Source organism: Balaenoptera borealis, assembly GCF_965194805.1.
Source record: "Balaenoptera borealis genome assembly, chromosome: 7".
Taxonomy (NCBI): Eukaryota; Metazoa; Chordata; class Mammalia; order Artiodactyla; family Balaenopteridae; genus Balaenoptera; species Balaenoptera borealis.
This window is the reverse complement of record NC_138864.1, coordinates 122981615-123001057: the sequence shown is the minus strand read 5'-3', so window position 1 is coordinate 123001057 and position 19443 is coordinate 122981615. Positions and strand designations below refer to the sequence as shown.

General features: G+C 42.3%; 1 protein-coding gene across 15 annotated transcripts in view; it reads left to right on the top strand.

Moving 5' to 3' along the window:
* Positions 1 to 19443, top strand: part of EZH2 (enhancer of zeste 2 polycomb repressive complex 2 subunit) — a 63215-nt gene that overhangs the window by 40761 nt on the left and 3011 nt on the right. For 7 of the 15 annotated variants that reach the window (XM_082400481.1, XM_082400482.1, XM_082400475.1 and 4 more), the window contains 11 exons: positions 1205 to 1345; positions 2322 to 2424; positions 2973 to 3151; positions 11609 to 11700; positions 13116 to 13356; positions 13887 to 14056; positions 14571 to 14665; positions 15588 to 15628; positions 16041 to 16166; positions 16943 to 17121; positions 19178 to 19273. In XM_082400481.1, the coding sequence (XP_082256607.1) occupies positions 1205 to 1345; positions 2322 to 2424; positions 2973 to 3151; positions 11609 to 11700; positions 13116 to 13356; positions 13887 to 14056; positions 14571 to 14665; positions 15588 to 15628; positions 16041 to 16166; positions 16943 to 17121; positions 19178 to 19273 (1463 nt within the window). The remainder of the gene's footprint in view (positions 1 to 1204; positions 1346 to 2321; positions 2425 to 2972; positions 3152 to 11608; positions 11701 to 13115; positions 13357 to 13886; positions 14057 to 14570; positions 14666 to 15587; positions 15629 to 16040; positions 16167 to 16942; positions 17122 to 19177; positions 19274 to 19443) is intronic. The other 8 variants (XM_082400476.1, XM_082400474.1, XM_082400468.1 and 5 more) reach the window with 3 other exon arrangements.

Sequence of the window (19443 nt, the reverse complement as noted above, 5' to 3'; positions counted from 1 at the left end):
GTGTTTATTCTCTTAGAAAAGCGGCCAGAGAATTGATATTTTATTAGTTTTTTAAAACATAGGTATGAAAGAGATTTTTTTTATATTAACATTGCTGGACTGGCCTGGGCTCACAAGCCTAAAATTTTCAGTGTTTTCCCTAACTATTTTTATTTTATTTTATTTTTTTTTTAACATCTTTGTTGGAGTATAATTGCTTTACAATGGTGTGTTAGTTTCTGCTTTATAACGAAGTGAATCAGTTATACATATACATATATCCCCATATCTCCTCCCTCTTTCATCTCCCTCCCACCCTCCCTATCCCACCCCTCTAGGTGGTCACAAAGCACCGAGCTGATCTCCCTGTGCTATGCAGCTGCTTCCCACTAGCTATCTATTTTACATTTGGTAGTGCTTATATGTCCATATATACACTACCACTCTCTCACTTTGTCCCAGCTCACCCTTCCCCCTCCCTGTGTCCTCAAGTCCATTCTCTAGTAGGTCTGTGTCTTTATTCCCGTCTTGCCCCTAAGTTCTTCATGACCTTTTTTTTTTTTTTTAAGATTCCATATATATGTTAGCACCCTAACTATTTTTAAATTGAAGGATCATGCTTACCAGTTGAAAATTATGCATAGTTGGTCATAACAAACTGTGATGTCAATAACATGTAAATTAAATAGAATTGTTTGAGTGTATGTAGGTTTTAAGATTCTTTAGCAATAAAATCAGTTAGGAATAGGGCTTCTGCTTATGTCACATGGGCTCCAAAAGGCCCTATGTTCAAAAAATACCTTCCCCACTAGGCAACCACAGGACCTGAAATCCTGTCATTAGAATCACAGCTTCGGTGATTTAACAGGAGACCCTGTTAAAGTTCCTGGCAGGAGGGTAACGTGTAACATCCTCATATGTTCCCGTCACGAGTGGACAGCAGGGTCTGGCAGATGCATTGTTTGGAAGGAGGTGAAGGCCGTGGTTAGTTTCTAGAGAATTAGGCTACCGTAGCAGGCACTGGAAACGTGTGAAGATGACAGGTGTTGAGGATAAGTACTACTTCCGACTTTGCCCCAGGCCAGTCCTGAAAATGATCTTTCCTCACCGCATTTTAATAATACTGTTATGGTACTGATGGATAGGCTCCAGCTATTTCTTACCGATTACAGAAAGCGTGCGTGAACTTTTGTGTATTTCTGATATTCGATTTGATGAATTTCAGAATGTGGGTTTATAAATGATGAAATTTTTGTGGAGTTGGTGAATGCTCTTGGTCAATACAATGACGATGATGATGATGATGATGGAGATGATCCTGATGAAAGAGAAGAAAAACAGAAAGATTTAGAGGAGAACCGAGAAGGTACGTCTGTTACATTTGCGTGTCGCCATTACAGCATTTTTCAAAAACAACAGAGTACAGGTAAATCTTCCTTCCTTCTTTTTTCTTTTGTTAAATATCATATCAGTGGTAGTATAATCAAAATTAGAATATTATTTATAACATTTAATCCTGCACTTGTCTTTATTTCCCTTGGCTAGCAAAAGAACGTGGTTTTTTTTTGGGTTTCCCTGGGCCGTCATCATAATCATTATATAACATATATATAGCACACTGATCATTGACTATGAACAAGTTGTGTGCTCGTCACTTTATATCACTTTATATGCGTATAGACATTTAATTCTCATAATGTTCCACGAGGTGGCTTTTATCATCAGATCCACCTCATAGTTGAGGAGATGGGTTTAGTGAGGTGAAGTAACTTAAGATCACAGTATTGGGAGGAAACAGAACCCAGAAAATGCTGTGTTCGAAACCAGCTCTAACTGACCCCAGAGCATATGTTTTAACCGCTACGCTAATTACGGTTTGCCAGAAAATTAGAGGGTCCCAACTTAGAGCTTGGCAGTTGGTGAAGACCGGACAAAGCTCGTTATTAAGACAGCATAGAAGAATATGGGGAAAAATTGCAGTTTCAAAGAAGTGTACAGTTTTTATAACAAGCGCCTTAGTGATCACCTGGCTCCTCATTTTACAGATGAGGAGCCAGCCAAGGTGGGTCAGTGGCCAGACAGGGCCGTGGCGTCAGTTAGGGGCTGAGCCGGGACCACAGCCTTGGTTCTCTGCCTCCTGGCGCACTTGCAGCTTTCCACGCTTGAGTTTGAATTTTGTCTGGCCCACCAGCCTCCCAGATCCTTGTGAGATATGTTGGAAGTAAGTGAAACACAGAGCTGGCAATTTCCTGGAAAATCAGCTTTGTTAGGCATGAAGGAAGTGAAAGACTGGCAAGCTTGTTCACTTTCATTCTTTTTTCCTTTCACTTTTCCCCGTTTAGATAAAGAAAGTCGCCCACCTCGGAAATTTCCTTCTGATAAAATTTTTGAAGCTATTTCCTCAATGTTTCCAGATAAGGGCACAGCAGAAGAGCTAAAGGAAAAGTAAGATTTGTTCTTTGGCGATGGTTTTGCCTCGTATGGTATTTAACGCACCATTTTGGTTCTTTAGAAATGGAACTAATGTAGCCAGTGAGCTCCCCACTTCGTGTGTTCCCAACATCTGCGAGATACTTGAACTAATACGTGTATGTATCTGGTACCCTGCACTCCATTTATGGTAGATGGGATAAGTTTGCACGCGCGCGTGCACACACGCACACGTACACACACAATTTACAGGAATGCGTGTAAGAGGAAATTTCTTGGGACACCTGTAGAAATTTTAGTGCAGCTGATGTTTCATTTTAATGAATATAGTAACATTTTTCATGACAGATGTGAATCACATCAGTGAATTCGTTTCTTGATATACCATGCATAATATTTAATTGGCTCTTCATTTAAATAAAGATATTTGTAGGCTAAACTTCTGTGTGTGTTTTAGGCAAGATAAACATCAAAAATAATACACAGAAATCTTGTAGAAACTTTATTTTCGAAAATGTAATTCTTGTTTCACCTTTACTTCCATTTTTCTTGGTTAATGTTAGGTACAAAGAACTCACTGAGCAGCAGCTCCCAGGTGCACTTCCCCCCGAATGTACCCCCAACATAGATGGACCAAACGCCAAGTCTGTTCAGAGGGAGCAGAGCTTGCACTCGTTTCATACGCTTTTCTGTAGGCGATGTTTTAAATATGACTGCTTCCTACATCGTAAGTGCAGTTATTGTACGTTTTCATTTTCTATCTTTGTTGTGGAATTATGTGTTAAAGCAACTTGGGAAGTGTCATTTATTACCACTAGAATTTGTCATTTAATCTTGCAGTTACGACTGAAAAATACGTTAGGATCAGAGTATTGTTATTTTTTAATTTGTTGCTTAAGGGTTGCTCTGAAGTCTTTTGCACATGTTAAGCTGGCACTGCTGTCTCCCACTAACTTGGAATACAGATCAGTGAATTTTCCATAAATGCTAACCGAACAATTGTTTTATAATAAAACTTACTGTGAACTAGCTTGATGGCCCAGGGCAACATTGCTAATACTGATGAATAACTTGTTGAATAAGAAATTGGCTAAAAAGGTGTTTATATATATTCTTGTCTGTTTAGTGCCAAATCTGGTTTTTTTTGGGGGGGGGCGTCCTCTGAATACGTTGCTTTTAAAAAACACCTGCGTTTGAATACAGGTAAAGCATAACATGTTCTTAATGAGATTTACGTATGGTACATATGATATTACTTTCTTTTTCTGACATTGCTGGGGAATGAAGTTTCTTAGTAAAATTTCCAGGTAAGTGGAACTTAATTAAGTACAGTTTAGAAAGTACTAGCTACTTAGGAGGCATGTTTTTTGAAAATATATTTCATACCTCCTGGTTCCTAAGCAGAGTTTACTTAATGTAGGTTAGCTTTTTCCACATTAGAGTTTTGTGTGACCGTCTGTGGCATAACACCTTTGTCTCTGTGCTAAATGGGTTCATGTTGCTTTGCCCTTTTAGAGTTCCTGTGCCCACCTTTTACAGTTTTTTCCCTCATTTTGCAGTGGTACCTCTTAATGTTAATTAGCCTGCCTAAGCAGCTATTTCTTGCCTTGTTTTGAGTTTTTGCTCTACCTACTTATGTTTGCTGCAGCGCATAATTTGTTACGTGATGTGTATCTAGGTTTGGAAATGGTCATTTGTGTGTGTGTGTGTGTGTGTGTGTGTGTGTGTGTGTGAAGTATTAGTGGTTTAGTTATCTTAAATTAGAAACACTTGAAGTAGACTTTCTGAATTATCACTGTATCTCCCATCGTATCTCCTTGCAGTTGTTGCCTGTGCTCCTAATCTAGTTTAAATCGATGACTTGGTAGTTGTAATAATCCGGAGAAGCCAGCCATTTGTTATCCCAGCCATTGTGGGATTACTTACTTGGGCTTGGCAGCACTGTCTTTACACAGGCCTTGAAGTAGTTGTTTTGAATTGCATTTAATTCCCCTTTACACATGATCATTTTATAAAATAATGTCCAGTTCTTAAGAATACTGTAAATTGCATTCAGATATCACTATAGCAAAAAAGTTGGTGGGAGCTCTTTCATTGGAGTCAATGCAATGGTCCCTCCAGTTTGTTGTTTATAGATGCAGCATTTGATGGACCTTTTTTGTACAAATGAGCCAAGGCAGGAGGCCACTACTTTTAAACATTATTACCGGAGTTATTTTATTGTGCTATTCCAGTCTGAGCAATTTGGATGACCCTTGAACCTGCTCATTGTCTCATTATTCCTGCGGGGGAGAGGAGGAGAGAAGTGCTGTGCTCAGTGGAGCTGGTCCTCTGGGACCGACCGGTGGGCTGCTCACTGCCGCGTGTGGGAGCCGCGGGTCCAGCACTGCGGTGCCCCCTTGCCTCCCGTTCCACTGGAGCCAGGCTCTTCGTGATGTAGCCCGAGCACATTCTACAGGCACTTAGTGGCTTTACACTGACTTTGACAAAATATCACACACCGTATGTTTTCCTTAGGTAAGAGAAGTCATTAAATACATTATTAAACATACCTGTTAAATATAGCATTTTGTGCTTTTTGTTCTTTGTCTAATGGGAATAATATGAACTGTCATGAGGGTTAAATTTATTACTTACTACGTGCAAAATACTTAAAATAGCACTTGGCATGTGTTTAGCTATTGTTATTTTTTAAATAAATCATCATTCACATGACTTACATTTCAAAAAGGCATTAAAAGGCGTCCAGCGAAATCCCCCCCTCCTGTCCGCATCCTCACTCCCCTGGAGATAAACCACTTCTGCTGTTAATTCTTCTGTGTCTTTCTGTAGTTTCTTCTGGCAAATACAAATACATTCCTCTCTTTTCCCAACCACCCTATTCAAATGGTGCCATACTCTCCAGGCTTTTTCCCTGTTGGACTTAATATTGTAGATACTATTCCTGTCTGGACAGCTGCATAGTCTTCTGCTGTAGGAGGCCCTATAACTTACTGAGCCCGTCCCCCAAAGGTCAACATTTATGGTAATGGCGCCATAGTGAATAACCTTGCGTGGTGGACCTGTACGTCCTTTCCCACAAGTGCAGGTTAACCTGGTCCACTCTGTGTAGACAGTGCCAAACTACCTGCCATACGGGGATCTGCCAATTTAAAGAACTACCAGCAAAGTAAGAGTGCCTGTTTCCCAGAGCCCAGCCAATAGAGTGTGTTAAAAAACAAACTTTGATTTTATTGATTGAATTAGTAAAATGTTTTTTAGCATAATTTAATTTGCATTTTTTCTTCCTGTATGATTAAGAGATTTGTATTTTATTTTCTCTGAACTATTTTTATCCTTTTGGCTTCGTTGGTCTTTTTGATATCTTGAAGCTCTTTATATAGTCAGGAAATTAGTTTTTTTGAGATGAGTTGCAGTGGTTTTTTTTTCCAGTTTGTTGTTTGGTAAAAATCCCATAGCAAAGTTAAAAAACAACCTTTAAGGTAGTTGAATTTATCAGTTGGCTTTCCCTACTACTCCAAGGTTTTAAAGGGTGTCTCACTTTCTCACTTTTTTTCTAGTACGTTTTAGGCTTTGGTGCTATTTTCTTTTTTTTTTTTTTTTTTTTTTTGGGAATAACATCTGACTCTTTGATCTGTTTGGAATTTATTCTGTTAGAATTTTGGATCCAACTCGTCCTCTGCATCTCCAGGGCCACTGTTTCCACACCATCTATTGACAAGTCCCCTCTGGGGCTGCCCTGAGCTGCTGCCTTCATCCCTGTCACCACAGGTGCTGGGGTCTGTTTCTGGTCTTTGGGTTTCGTTCCTTGAGTCTGTCTGTCCAGGGGGCTTTATTCAGAGATCTCCTGGCCATTCTTGTTTTTCTATATAAATTTTAGAACCAGTTTGTCTAATTTAAAAAAAAAGTCTAGGTGGTATGTTTATTGGAATCTCATTAAATTTATAAATTATCTAAGGGGAAATTGACAATTTAAAATAAGGGTATGTCTATGTGATAAGTCTCCTTTTGTCCTTTTTTTTTTTTTTCTTTATTTTTTATTTATTTATGGCTGTGTTGGGTCTTCGTTTCTGTGCGAGGGCTTTCTCTAGTTGTGGCACGTGGGGGCCACTCTTCATCACGGTGCCTGGGCCTCTCACTATCGCGGCCTCTCTTGTTGCGGAGCACAGGCTCCAGACGCACAGGCTCAGTAATTATTGCTCACGGGCCCAGTTGCTCCGCGGCATGTGGGATCTTCCCAGACCAGGGCTCGAACCCGTGTCCCCTGCATTGGCAGGCAGATTCTCAACCACTGCGCCACCAGGGAAGCCCTCCTTTTGTCCTTTAAAGTAAGCTTTCTGATTTTCTTCCCATAGCTCTTGTATTTATATTCTTTGGTAAGATGATTTCCAGGCATTAAATGTGTTGGGCTTTTCCCTTTGTATCATGTATGTTTCGTACCCTGCTACTTTACTGAGCTGTCCTTGTTTGCGATAGTTTCTGCACAGATTCTTTTGAGTTTTCCAGCTGTAATTGCCTACAGTTATGAATGGTTTTGTCTTCTTTCCAATCTTTGTAACTTTAACTACTTTCTCCTGTCTAACTGTATCTTCAGTGCCATGTTAAATAATAGTGGTGCTAGGAGATACATTTCCTACTGCTCCTGGATCAGTTTTGGGAAATTACCCATTTCATTCCGATTTTGAAATTTATTTGTATAATTTGATCTGCATGTTCTAATAATTCTTTTAATTTCTTTGATTGTTCTTCTGTGTTTCATTCTTTTTTTCTTGATGAGATTAAGAAGTGGTTTATATATTTTATTTAAAAAATCTCTTTTGTATATTTTTCCCTCAGAGAATCAGCTACCGTATTAGTTTTTACTGTTTTTCTGTTTGTGAATCTGATGTTTGCATCATTTTCATTCTTTCCTCTTTTTTTGGATGTATGTATTTTAACACAGTGAGTTGTCTCTAGAGCACTGTTTCAACTTTTAGGTTCCAATATTTGGTATTATTACTATTTTTTTTTAAAGGAATTTGAGGGAATGTTTTGTATTTCCTTTAACTCATCGTTTAAGGGAGACTTTTTAAAACTTCATCGTGAAAGAGGCCTTTTTTGGATGCTAACTGTTTTTATTATTTCTGTGCTGGCAGCCTCACTGATGTTGGGCCTTACTTGTTATTTAGATGTTAGGGGTGTCTGCCATTTTTATCTCTAAGGAAGATGTTCTTTTTTTTAAAAAAATAAATTTATTTATTTATTTTTGGCTGCGTTGGGTCTTCGTTGCTGCACGCAGGCTTTCTCTAGTTGCGGCGAGTGGGGGCTAGTCTTCCTTGTGGTGCGCGGGCTTCTCATTGCTGTGGCTTCTCTTGTCGTGGAGCACGGGCTCTAGACGCGTGGGCTTCAGTAGTTGTGGCACATAGGCTCAGTAGTTGTGGCACGTGGGGCTCAGTAGTTGTGGCTCACGGGCTCCAGAGCGCAGGCTCAGTAGTTGTGGCGCATGGGCTTAGTTGCTCCGCGGCATGTGGGATCTTCCCAGACCAGGGCTCGAACCCGTGTCTCCTGCATTGGCAGGCGGATTCTTAACCACTGTGCCACCAAGGAAGTCCTGGAAGATATTCTGATGGCAGGGGATTGGCAGTTCATCTGTGCCAGAAGCTTGGTATCTGATCATGGATCTTTTCTATTAGAGGGACTTTAATCTCCAGTACTGGCCTAGAGCATAGCTAGAATTGTATATTATAATTTATAAGTCTTTTACCTTTGCTTGAAAACCTTTAGATAAGATTTTTCACCAAGATTTTTTAAGTTGCTTTTGAAATTAAAGAAAAAAAAAAGCCCTTAATATCCATGTTCTTTTCTTTTTGTGAAACTTTTAAGTATCTTGCTTTAATTTTCCATCTGATAATTTTCCTGATCAGGGAATTTTATATAATCTTCTCCCCAACCCACCCATATTATACTTAGTTTGAAATATATTTTAATAATGTATTTCAAATACTAGTATTTTAAGATGTCTATTTGAAAAGATTATGTTCAGTATTCTGGAAGTCTAAAATAGTCAAGACTCTTAGAGGAAAACATAGGCAGAACACTCTATGACATAAATCACAGCAAGATCCTTTTTGACCCACCTCCTAGAGAAATGGAAATAAAAACAAAAATAAACAAATGGGACCTAATGAAACTTAAAATCTTTGGCACAGGAAAGGAAACCATAAATGAGACGAAAAGACAACCCTCAGAATGGGAGAAAATATTGGGAAACGAAGCAACTGACAAAGGATTAATCTCCGAAATATACAAGCAGCTCATGCAGCTCAATATCAAAAAAACAAACAACCCAATCCCAAAATGGGTAGAAGACCTAAATAGACATTTCTCCAAAGAAGATATACAGATTGCCAACAAACACATGAAAGAATGCTCAACATCATTAATCATTAGAGAAATGCAAATCAAAACTACAATGAGATATCATCTCACACTGATCAGAATGGCCGTCATCAAAAAATCTACAAACAATAAATGCTGGAAGGGTGTGGAGAAAAGGGAACCCTCTTGCACTGTTGGTGGGAATGTAAATTGATACAGCCACTATGGAGAACAGTATGGAGGTTCCTTAAAAAACTAAAAATAGAACTACCATATGACCCAGCAATCCCACTACTGGGCATATACCCTGAGAAAACCATAATTCAAAAAGAGTCATGTACCACAATGTTCACTGCAGCTCTATTTACAATAGCCAGGACATGGAAGCAACCTAAGTGTCCATCAACAGATGAATGGATAAAGAAGATGTGGCACATATATACAATGGAATATTACTCAGCCATAAAAAGAAACAAAATTGAGTTATTTGTAGTGAGGTGGATGGACCTAGAGTCTGTCATACAGAGTGAAGTAAGTCAGAAGGAGAAAAACAAATACCATATGCTAACACATATATATGGAATCTAAAAAGAAAGTCATGAAGAACCTAGGGGCAAGACAGACGGGAATAAAGACGCAGACCTACTAGAGAATGGACTTGAGGATACGGGGAGCGGGAGGGGTAAGCTGCGACAAAGTGAGAGAGTGGCATGGACATATATACACTACCAAATACAAAATAGATAGCTAGTGGGAAGCAGCCGCATAGCACAGGGAGATCAGCTCAGTGCTTTGTGACCACCTGGAGGGGTGGGATAGGGAGGGTGGGAGGGAGGGAGACGCAAGAGGGAAGAGATATGGGGACATATGTATATGTTTAACTGATTCACTTTGTTATAAAGCAGAAACTGACACACCATTGTAAAGCAATTATACTCCAATAAAGATGTTAAAAAAAAAATAGTCAAGACATTTCTAGGAGAGGGAATTTTTTATATACTTAGTTTTCCTAAAGAATTGAAGTTAGAAATTCTGCTGAAGGAAATCTAGTTGTAAGAATAGTTCTCTTTCTTTAGCTAAATGCAATGTGAGATGAAGAATGGTACTTTAAAAATTTTAAAAGTACTTTTATTATTAGCATGCTAATTTTTCCTTTATGGCCTGAATTTGTTCTTACCTTGGAGACTGTATAATTGTGGCTTATGATGCTGATACTGTTACCTAGTCCTGATTTAGAGGCTTCTTCTGTCTCATGACCAGCAGAGGCTGCTGTCCTCATTTGTGTACGTGTGTGTGTACAGATACATGTGTGTCTTCTTCAGTGAATTGGGGCAAAAATATCAATCTCTAACTATAGTATGTACTAGAGGAGACATCCAAACTAAAAACAAGTTTCACCAAAAACCTGTCAGTCAGGATGTGCCTCTGGCTCATGACGATCTTGTTTTTGGATGGATGTAATTCCTTCTGCTTATGTGACCTTAATCTTCTAGTGCTCACTCTTTGTATTTTAGGGGTCTTCACCTGTGCAAAATGTAATTCAGTGCTAAATCAGTCATATGGTATCAGGCTCTTGTTTTGGGAAAAACCAACTCACATACTTGAAACAGAATCTGAGCCTTGAATTTCTATTTTAAAAACATAACTTTTTCTTCCTTCCCTCATCACTGTCTTCATTTCCCATTTAAGTTCTATGGATAGAAGTATGGCTTCTTTTTTTTAAAAGGAATTCCTTTGTTTTTATTTTTTATTTATTTTTATTTATTTACTTATGGCTGCGTTGGGTCTTCGTTTCTGTGCTAGGGCTTTCTCTAGTTGTGGCAAGCGGGGGCCACTCTTCATCGCGGTGCCCGGGCCTCTCACTATCGCGGCCTCTCGTTGCGGAGCACAGGCTCCAGATGCACAGGCTCAGTTGTTGTGGCTCACGGGCCCAGTTGCTCCGTGGCATGTGGGATCTTCCCAGACCAGGGCTCGAACCCATGTCCCCTGCATTGGCAGGCAGATTCTCAACCACTGCGCTACCAGGGAAGCCCAGAAGTATGGCTTTTTACAAATATTTTTTAAATGATTTATTTCATGAATCTGTCACTTGTTTTTATCCAGATTAATTTTCATCTTGTGTAACTCTGGATAGGGCATTTCTAGTATTTGCCTTTGTACACTGTAAGCAAGCTTCCCCAAGTTGTCTGAAGTTCTCACCGCTGTGCTTTCATACTTTGTTAGTATACCAGCGTGCTGGAGTTTGAATTTTTCTGTTATATTATTTGGGAATCTTAAGTTCCAAACACTTTATCTTTCTAAAACCTGTTTTATCTGACCATTGTGTTTTCCTGCAGAAAGGGTGCTGACCGTGTGGGCTCCCCCTGGGTTCTTGAATTGTGTGTGATTCAAAGAAATTGACTTGTAGTATTCCGAGGCTGTCCTCATTATCTTTTAAAACTGGTTTTTAACAATTGGTGTCCCATTCTTCTCCCCCGTTTGACAAGCTGATTGCTGACGTTTCTTTGGAAATCGATAAATTGTAGGTGTCAGAATTCTTTTGTAAAAAGAGGAAATCTGATTTCTATGTAGAGGATACATCAGTTGTTTCTATGGAGACATTAAAGACTCAAATAAATGTTTATAATTAGAGCTCAGGTGTTCTGGGGGAGACCTGAGGAGAATACATTGTGGAAATTCAATAAGAGCTTGAAGGAAAGTTCTGTAATGTAAACATTATTAGCAAAAGTGTAATGTAGTAATTGACTTTCTCCTTTGGATCTGGAGACATGAAAAAGTAATGTTATGTTTATGTGTAAAAGTAATGTTAGTTATGTTTGGATATTTTATGTTTATTTTGCAGCTTTCCATGCGACACCCAACACTTACAAGCGGAAGAACACGGAGACGGCTCTGGACAACAAGCCTTGCGGCCCCCAGTGTTACCAGCACTTGGTAAGCGTGTGCAGCGGGGCTCCGGAGGGAATTGGAGAAGTCTTAATTTTGAACTTCGGTGAGGTCTATAAAGTCAGCGGTAACCTCACTGTTCCCATACTTTCGTTGGCCATATGATAGCAGAGGTTTCTCAGTCACATTTCTCGGTAGTGCTTACGTACTGCACATTCTAGTCTTTCGTTATCTCGCGTTATTCTTTATCTCTGTTAGTCTCTTCAGCAGCGTATGGAGTTCTTTAGGATCCAGGCCTCCTGTAGCTCCACAGAGCTTACGAGAATGGGAAGCACAGAGAACCCTTTTAAACCCCAGAAGTGCAGTAGTTCCCGAGCCTTGCTCAGAGCCATGGCCCTTCTTTGAGTTGTAGACCCACTGTAGTTGAGCTATATTATATATAGGTCCCAGAGAGGTTTTGTATGTTTTTTTTTTTTTTTTAAATGATGGAGAAAAGGTAAGGGTTTAGGAAAATATGAGGTAGAAAAGTTGTTTTTTACGGGTACTATCTTATTTTTACCATTTCCCCTCTTTGAACCAAGCCACTCCTACCTAGGAACTAAATGGGTATATATTGCCTGTTGGATTTTGGACAGAAGATTCATTGAATGGCACCTGCAGAAGGTATCCTATTTTTAAGCAATTTGGTTTTTGTAGAATGAAGTATAAAACTGTTGGCTGCTCTCAGACTTCTCCCTTCTATTGCCACTAAAAATGGAATTCTTGAGCACTGTTTTATAATATTCCTTACAAGGCAGAATTTTATTTGGCTCATCTAAAATGTGTCTGTGGTATCTCTATAATCCACGCCCTTCCCGTTGTTGTATACCTTCCGAGACTGGATTATTGCACCTGGTAACGCAGAATGTAACCCTCACCGCCTTGTTCATCGAGTTCCTTTCATGTCTTCCTGGGGCTGTACATCCCTCATAGGGAAGAAAAAAATGGGATGTTTTACTTGTAAGGCAGAAAGTGACAGAGTGGAGTAGGTGTACATGTTTTGTTTTCTTCTTGTATACTTTAAATGTTACCTGAGAAAGGGACGTGTTGGCTTAAGAAACCCTGAAATTGTAAAGTGTGACTTTAGATGCACATTAGATGTGTGATTCCTCTTAAAATTCACTTTTAAATAGACTGTTACCTAAAGTATATTTGTATTTTAACTCATAATCAGTTAATATAGAGCCGTCTTGCCTGATTTTGTGCTGCTCTGGCCCTGTACGGAAGCCATATTTATCTTTCGCAAATCTTCAAACCCTCAAAAGCAGATAGAAAACAGTTGTATGTAGACGTGCGACTGTCTGTGAAAGCCGGATGCTGTGATACATTTGACTAGCGTGCTGACGCCATCCTTTTTTTTTCCTCCTCCGCCAAAATGAGCCGCAGAACTTTACCCTGATGTCTGCACTTTTCCCCCTTCGTAGGAGGGCGCGAAGGAGTTTGCTGCTGCCCTCACTGCCGAGCGGATAAAGACGCCCCCGAAGCGCCCGGGCGGCCGCAGGAGAGGGCGGCTCCCCAACAACAGCAGCAGGCCCGGCACCCCCACCACCAGCGCGCTCGAGTCCAAGGACACGGACAGTGACAGGGAGGCGGGGACCGAGACCGGGGGGGAGGGCAACGACAAGGAGGAGGAGGAGAAGAAGGACGAGACCTCCAGCTCCTCAGGTGGGGCGCGCCTGGCAGCGGGTCTCCCCGCCGCTCGGAGGGTGCGGGTCCTGTGAGGTGTCAGTTACTCACACGGTGACAAACCCAGGAGCAGGGCTGTGTGGCTGTGACGCACTGCTCTCTGTCCCACACCCGGCCCTCGCCTGTGGTGTCCATCTTCTGGGTTACTTGCAAGTTGACGATCCAGTTTATTTTCACTCTTTGGGTCACTTTCCTTTTTCCAGCTTTCACAAGGGCATGATGACATTCTCATCATTCAGTTGAATATTCTTGACGCTCTGTGGGTAGTTTTGGTTACGAGAGAGAATTGGAACCACTGACTAATATGTTATGGATTGTCTTTTCAGCCCTACGATTACACCATAAATAATAGCAGGGTAACCCCATTTGCCGTCATTTTAGAAGGCTGAGTTAAAGGGAGCCCGCTGTCATGGTTTCCATGGGGGAAAAGCTTACTGATATTTCCTTCCCTTTCCCTTTCCTTCCTCCCATTGCTATTTCTTGACCATCGCTTAACTTTGGTTTCATAGAAGCGAATTCTCGGTGTCAAACACCAATAAAGATGAAGCCCAACGCCGAGCCCCCCGAGAATGTGGAGTGGAGTGGCGCTGAGGCCTCCATGTTCAGGGTCCTCATTGGCACGTACTACGACAACTTCTGTGCCATCGCCAGGTTGATCGGGACCAAAACATGTCGACAGGTAAGCGTGGCTGATAAAAACAGTCCGCTTCAAATGGAGAAATACGTGGTCACTGTCCAAACATACGACCATTCGTGGTTATTAAACTCCTGTTCCTCTGAAAAGAAGTATAAAAAATTTTTTTTTCACTGAGAGGGAACTGAAAGGAAATTACTCATTCAACTCTAGATGTTTCAGGTTAGGTGGCAATGGGTTCTATCTTATTTTATTATTCATTCATTTATTTGGTTTTTGGCCACGCTGCGTGGCACGTGGCATCTTAGTTCCCCAAACAGGGATCGAACCTGTGTCCCTTGCAGTGTAAGTGCAGAGTCCTAACCACTGGACCACCAGGGAATTCTGGCAATGGGTTTTAAAAACCAGGAACAATTTAGATTTAGCCTCATGACTCTCAATAAGAGTGTAATCGCAGCAGCGTCACAGGACAGACAAATAGTTTCTGGTGGGAATGAGCAGGAGACTGGTTTGCTTAAATAGACGGTCCTCACGGCCCTGTGACCTTGCCTCTTGTCAGGTGTATGAGTTTCGAGTCAAAGAATCCAGTGTCATAGCGCCGGCCCCCGCTGAGGACGTTGACACCCCTCCCAGGAAGAAGAAGAGGAAACACCGGTGAGTCTGCCGCGTGATGGGGAGGCCACTGCGGGCCGGGCGCTCACGAGGGCAGTGGTGGCTCCGCTCTGTCGATTAGGAAAGAAGCTTAAGTGGCCTCAGAAATAGACCTGTGGGGTCTTGTTTCCATGGGCATTTGCTGGCATTTTTCTGTAAGAACACAGTGGCTGTCAGGAGATTTGGTGTGTTGAATCATAAAAATTTTATGATTACCATGCTACATTTTGGTTACGAAGAACTATTGAGTAGCTTCTGCAGTGAAGGCTGCATAAACCCTTACTTGGCATTCGTGTGTGGATCTTGGGAGGCTGTGAGCTCTGGGCCGGTTTTCACTCTAGGAGCCCGAGTTTTCCACGCCCACCCTGCCATCGGCCTGGGTGAGCGAGTGACGGGGGCAGTGAAGGTGTCAGGCTGACTCGGGTGCGTGGAGGCTGGATGGACTGCTTGCTGTAACCACCCCCCGCTCCTTTTTTTCTTTTTAGAGAGAAACATACTTGGGTGTTGGGTAAGGGAACATCTAAGTTATGCTTCAAAAATTGTCTACAGCTTAATTTAGGCTTTAGTAGACGCTTCTGCATTTTTTGCTTGTATTATTTCTGACCATATAGCTCAGTTGAAATGATGAAAGATTCCAGAAATTAGAGCAGGTATGCTGTATCAGTATCATCCACACTAGAATAAACCTGCCCCACGTGGCCGGGCTGGCTCTCTGAGGCCACAGCCATTAAGCTGTTCCCACGTTGCTCCACACCTGTGCCAGGTGTGAGCTGGGTGGCGTGTGACTCCTCTTTCACAGTTACTTGGATGAAGAGCCCCGCTGCATTCCTGGCACAGGTTGACCCGTTTAAGTTGTGTTTGTTGACATGTGACTGCCTGTGCGCCCCAGGGTCACAAGGATGTTTTCCTTCTTTGTGTCTTGCAGGTTGTGGGCTGCGCACTGCAGAAAGATACAGCTGAAGAAGGGTTGGCTTCTTTCCGTTCAGCTTCATTAGTAACTCAGGGTCTACTTCTCGTGTCTCAGAATAGTAATTGGATTAGAGTTTGGGATATTCTGATATAACCGACTTTGGTGCACTGAAGTTTAATGCACAGAAGTGCATTAAATGGAGGCTGTCTGTTGATTAATTTCCAGTCGGTTAGAGGAGAACAACTCTGGGAACCTGACTGACGTGTGTGTGACAGTGCCCTGGGGTTCCCGAGCTCTTGGCGGGTGGGGCTAATCTCTGCTGACCTCTTGTAAACAGTGTGTGTGATGTGGTGGACACGGAAAGACAACGCGTTAAGCTCGGAGGGCCACGGGGAGAGCGTGTGCTTGTCGGGCGTGTGCTCACCTCGCCGCTCTCTGGACTGACGTGGTGCTGTTGTCTCTGTGCAGACGGCTCCTCCAACCATGTTTACAACTACCAGCCCTGTGACCACCCACGGCAGCCTTGCGACAGCTCGTGCCCTTGTGTGATAGCACAAAATTTTTGTGAAAAGTTTTGTCAATGTAGTTCAGAGTGTAAGTATTTGTTGTCTTGATGTGATTACATGAGAATTCAGTAGGCTGTTGGTCAGCAATTTAAAACTGTTAACCTCAATCGGCACAAGGACACGGCAGCTCCTGCGTGCTGTTCCCTTTGGGAAATTCACTTACGCCACGAGCACGCATGGTGCCCAGGAGTGGCGCTGGGCCTGTATCCAGCCAGCCTCCTGGCTGACGCGGGTATGCGGGCGGGTTTAGGCGAATGTGGGTTAAAGGAGCTTTTATTTTTTCCCCCTTGATCATTTAACTTAAATCATAGTAGAGTTGACACAGAATGGAAGGGGACTATAGAAATAGCTACCCAAATACTTTTTGGACACCAGAAACTGTCAAGAGTTAGGTGGGTTTAGTCTTCAGAATAAAGGAATGTGTAGCATCAGGGTAGTGATTGTAATGATTTAATGAAACTGCACTGAAGCTTGGATACCAAGGAAGTACCTAGAACTCTGACTGTCGGAATGGTTGAGAACCATGGATATTATGTAGTCCAAATCCTTCCTTCGCACCTGTTTTATAAATCAAAGAACTGTAAGTACACATGCCATCTAACAAACAAAAAAGGGGAAACAGGAACTCAGTGACCTTTTTCAGTATGGACAGCTTTAACTTTCCTGTTACTTCCCTTTCCTCATGTGTACGATGGGATAATACAGTTGTTGTGAGGCCTCCGTGCGTTAATCAGGGCCTTAGCGCCAGACTTGAGCTGCACCATTAGGCAAGGTTTTCGTCTGACGAAGAACATCTCTCTGAAGGTCAGAACCGCTTTCCGGGATGCCGCTGCAAAGCCCAGTGCAACACCAAGCAGTGCCCGTGCTACCTGGCTGTCCGAGAGTGTGACCCCGACCTCTGTCTTACTTGTGGAGCTGCTGACCACTGGGACAGTAAAAACGTGTCCTGCAAGAACTGTAGCATTCAGCGGGGCTCCAAGAAGGTAGGGCGTGATCGTTGGTGGTGGGCTTCTGAGAGATGTCAAAGTCAGGATAGTCTTAGACCATTTAGCTGGGGCAAAAAAGTGATTATTGAATGGTACAGCTGATAGAAGGAAAATGGTTGACTTTTCTGTAGAATACTTTAGTTTGATATAGGATGAACCAGTAAACTCTGAGAAGCAGCTGTTAATGGTATCAGATTTGAATAAGAGGTATTTTTCTAGTTGTTTAATAGATGATTCGATTTTCTTTTTAAGTTTAGTTAATAGAACAAGTGGTTTATCTAGTCTCCTTAAAGCAAATCAGTGGTGTTCCTATCAGAACAGAGAGACTCATTCTTATCAAATAGTATTCTGGGTTCCTTTGTGCACAGAGTAGAAGATGGGACTTCCCACGGTAGTTTCTGCAGACTTATTAGTTCCTGTTTCTGTAATAACCTTGAAAATAACACAGGCAGGAATTACGTAACTGAAGCCTGGGCATTGGATGGACTTGACTTGCTGCAACCAGGGAGTTTATTGTTGACCAAAAGAATCTTAGTTTTTTAGGGTAGTATCTTAGTTTTTAGGGTAGTATCAGTATCTTGGTTTCTTAGGGTAGATGATAGATTTCTTCAATTAATCATTTTTCTAATAATAGCTGACATTTATTATTTAATATAGAGTAGGCCCTGGTCTAAGCACTTTGTGTATTAACTCATTAGTCTTCCTAACTCCATGAGTTAGGAATAATCATTAAACCCAACGTTCTAAGACTTGTTGGGAAAGGAGCAGGAACTCAGCCAGGCGTTCTGGCCGCTGACCCTGTGCTGTGAGTGACCACCCCGTGTGCATGCGGCACGGTCATCTTTAGGGTCTTGAACTAGTGTGTAATGTAACTGAGATCGCACTACTGTCAGTCCTACTCCTGGAAGTTCTGTTTATGGCAGTGGCTTTATTTCTTTGGCTGTGGTGTTTGTTATCAGGCGTTCAGACGGTTTTACTCTGGGTCCTTACGTCACAGTGACGCTGGCATGGTTTCCCGGGGACACCCGTTCAGCCCTGAGAACTCGCATTTCTCCCTCAATCCCGTACTTTCCACTGTATGATAAAAAACTCCTCCTTCAGTTTGTTCAGAAAGTGGATAATCCTAATGGCGACATGTCTTTCTACACATCTTTTACCTCCTGAAACAGAAAACTGTGTAGATACTTTTTACCAACGGGGTTTCATTTGCTTAACAGTATTTAGCTGGTTGGGAAGGTACTTGCTTAATTCTTCCCTGAAAGGGAGTGTAGGCTGAGTCAGAACAAGCATAGATCGGTAACTTGGGGATCCGGGAGTCTTTTTCAAGGCCACGAGGATACTTGGGATGAAAGCATAATAACAAGCCACGATGAAAAGTTAGGGATTCATTCCCCAACAGACTCTAACAGTAGAAGCAACAGCGATGATCGGTCATCTTGGCATCAGCTAAGAACAGAATGCTGGCCCATGGGATCGTGCTACCCCTCGTGGTGGTTTCTCGTGCTGTCGTGAGGAAGGGCTGTGGAAGGATGCGCCCAAGAGAAAAGTGCCCTGGAAGGAAGGGCAGCGCTTCGGGAGGAAGAAAAGCTGGTGAAGAGCCAGGAGAGGGCCCCATGGGGGCTGGGACTGGGCCTGGAGGAGCTGGTGATAGAGGCCACCTTGGGGAGGTGCAGGGGGCACGGACAGAGGGGGAGCAAGGGGTCCCTGTGTGACAGGCACGTTGCACGTGAAGTCCAGGAAGTCAAGGGCTGAAGGACGGACAGGGAAGCAAATGGTGCAGCATCTCAGGATGCCTCGTGCAAGGACCGCAGTCGGAGGGACCTGCACCAGCATAGGTGACGTCGTATTTCTGAGAGAGACAGAGGATACTTAGGCTCTGTACTTGATTTACAAAAACCAAAACGTGGTTCTTGCAGTTTGTCAAGCCCTTTGGTAACATGGGGGAGCTGACCCCTTCCCCCACCTGTGGTTGAATTACCCTGGTTCACCCCATCGTCTGATTTGTCCATCTTCACTCTCCTCTGATTATATGACTGTGTTTATTATTCTCTAGCATTTACTGCTGGCACCATCTGATGTGGCAGGCTGGGGGATTTTCATCAAAGATCCTGTACAGAAAAATGAATTCATCTCGGAATACTGTGGAGAGGTAAGGCAGAGCCGTCCAGTTACAGACAGAGGGATGCCCACTGTCGCGTGTTCACGTGGTGTCATCTGTACTCACTTTGCTTTGGACTGACTTTCCTTGGGCAAGTCCATTGGGTTTGATTAGAAGTGAATTTAAAATGCCTTTTCAGCTTGGGCTTGTGGGTTTGGTTT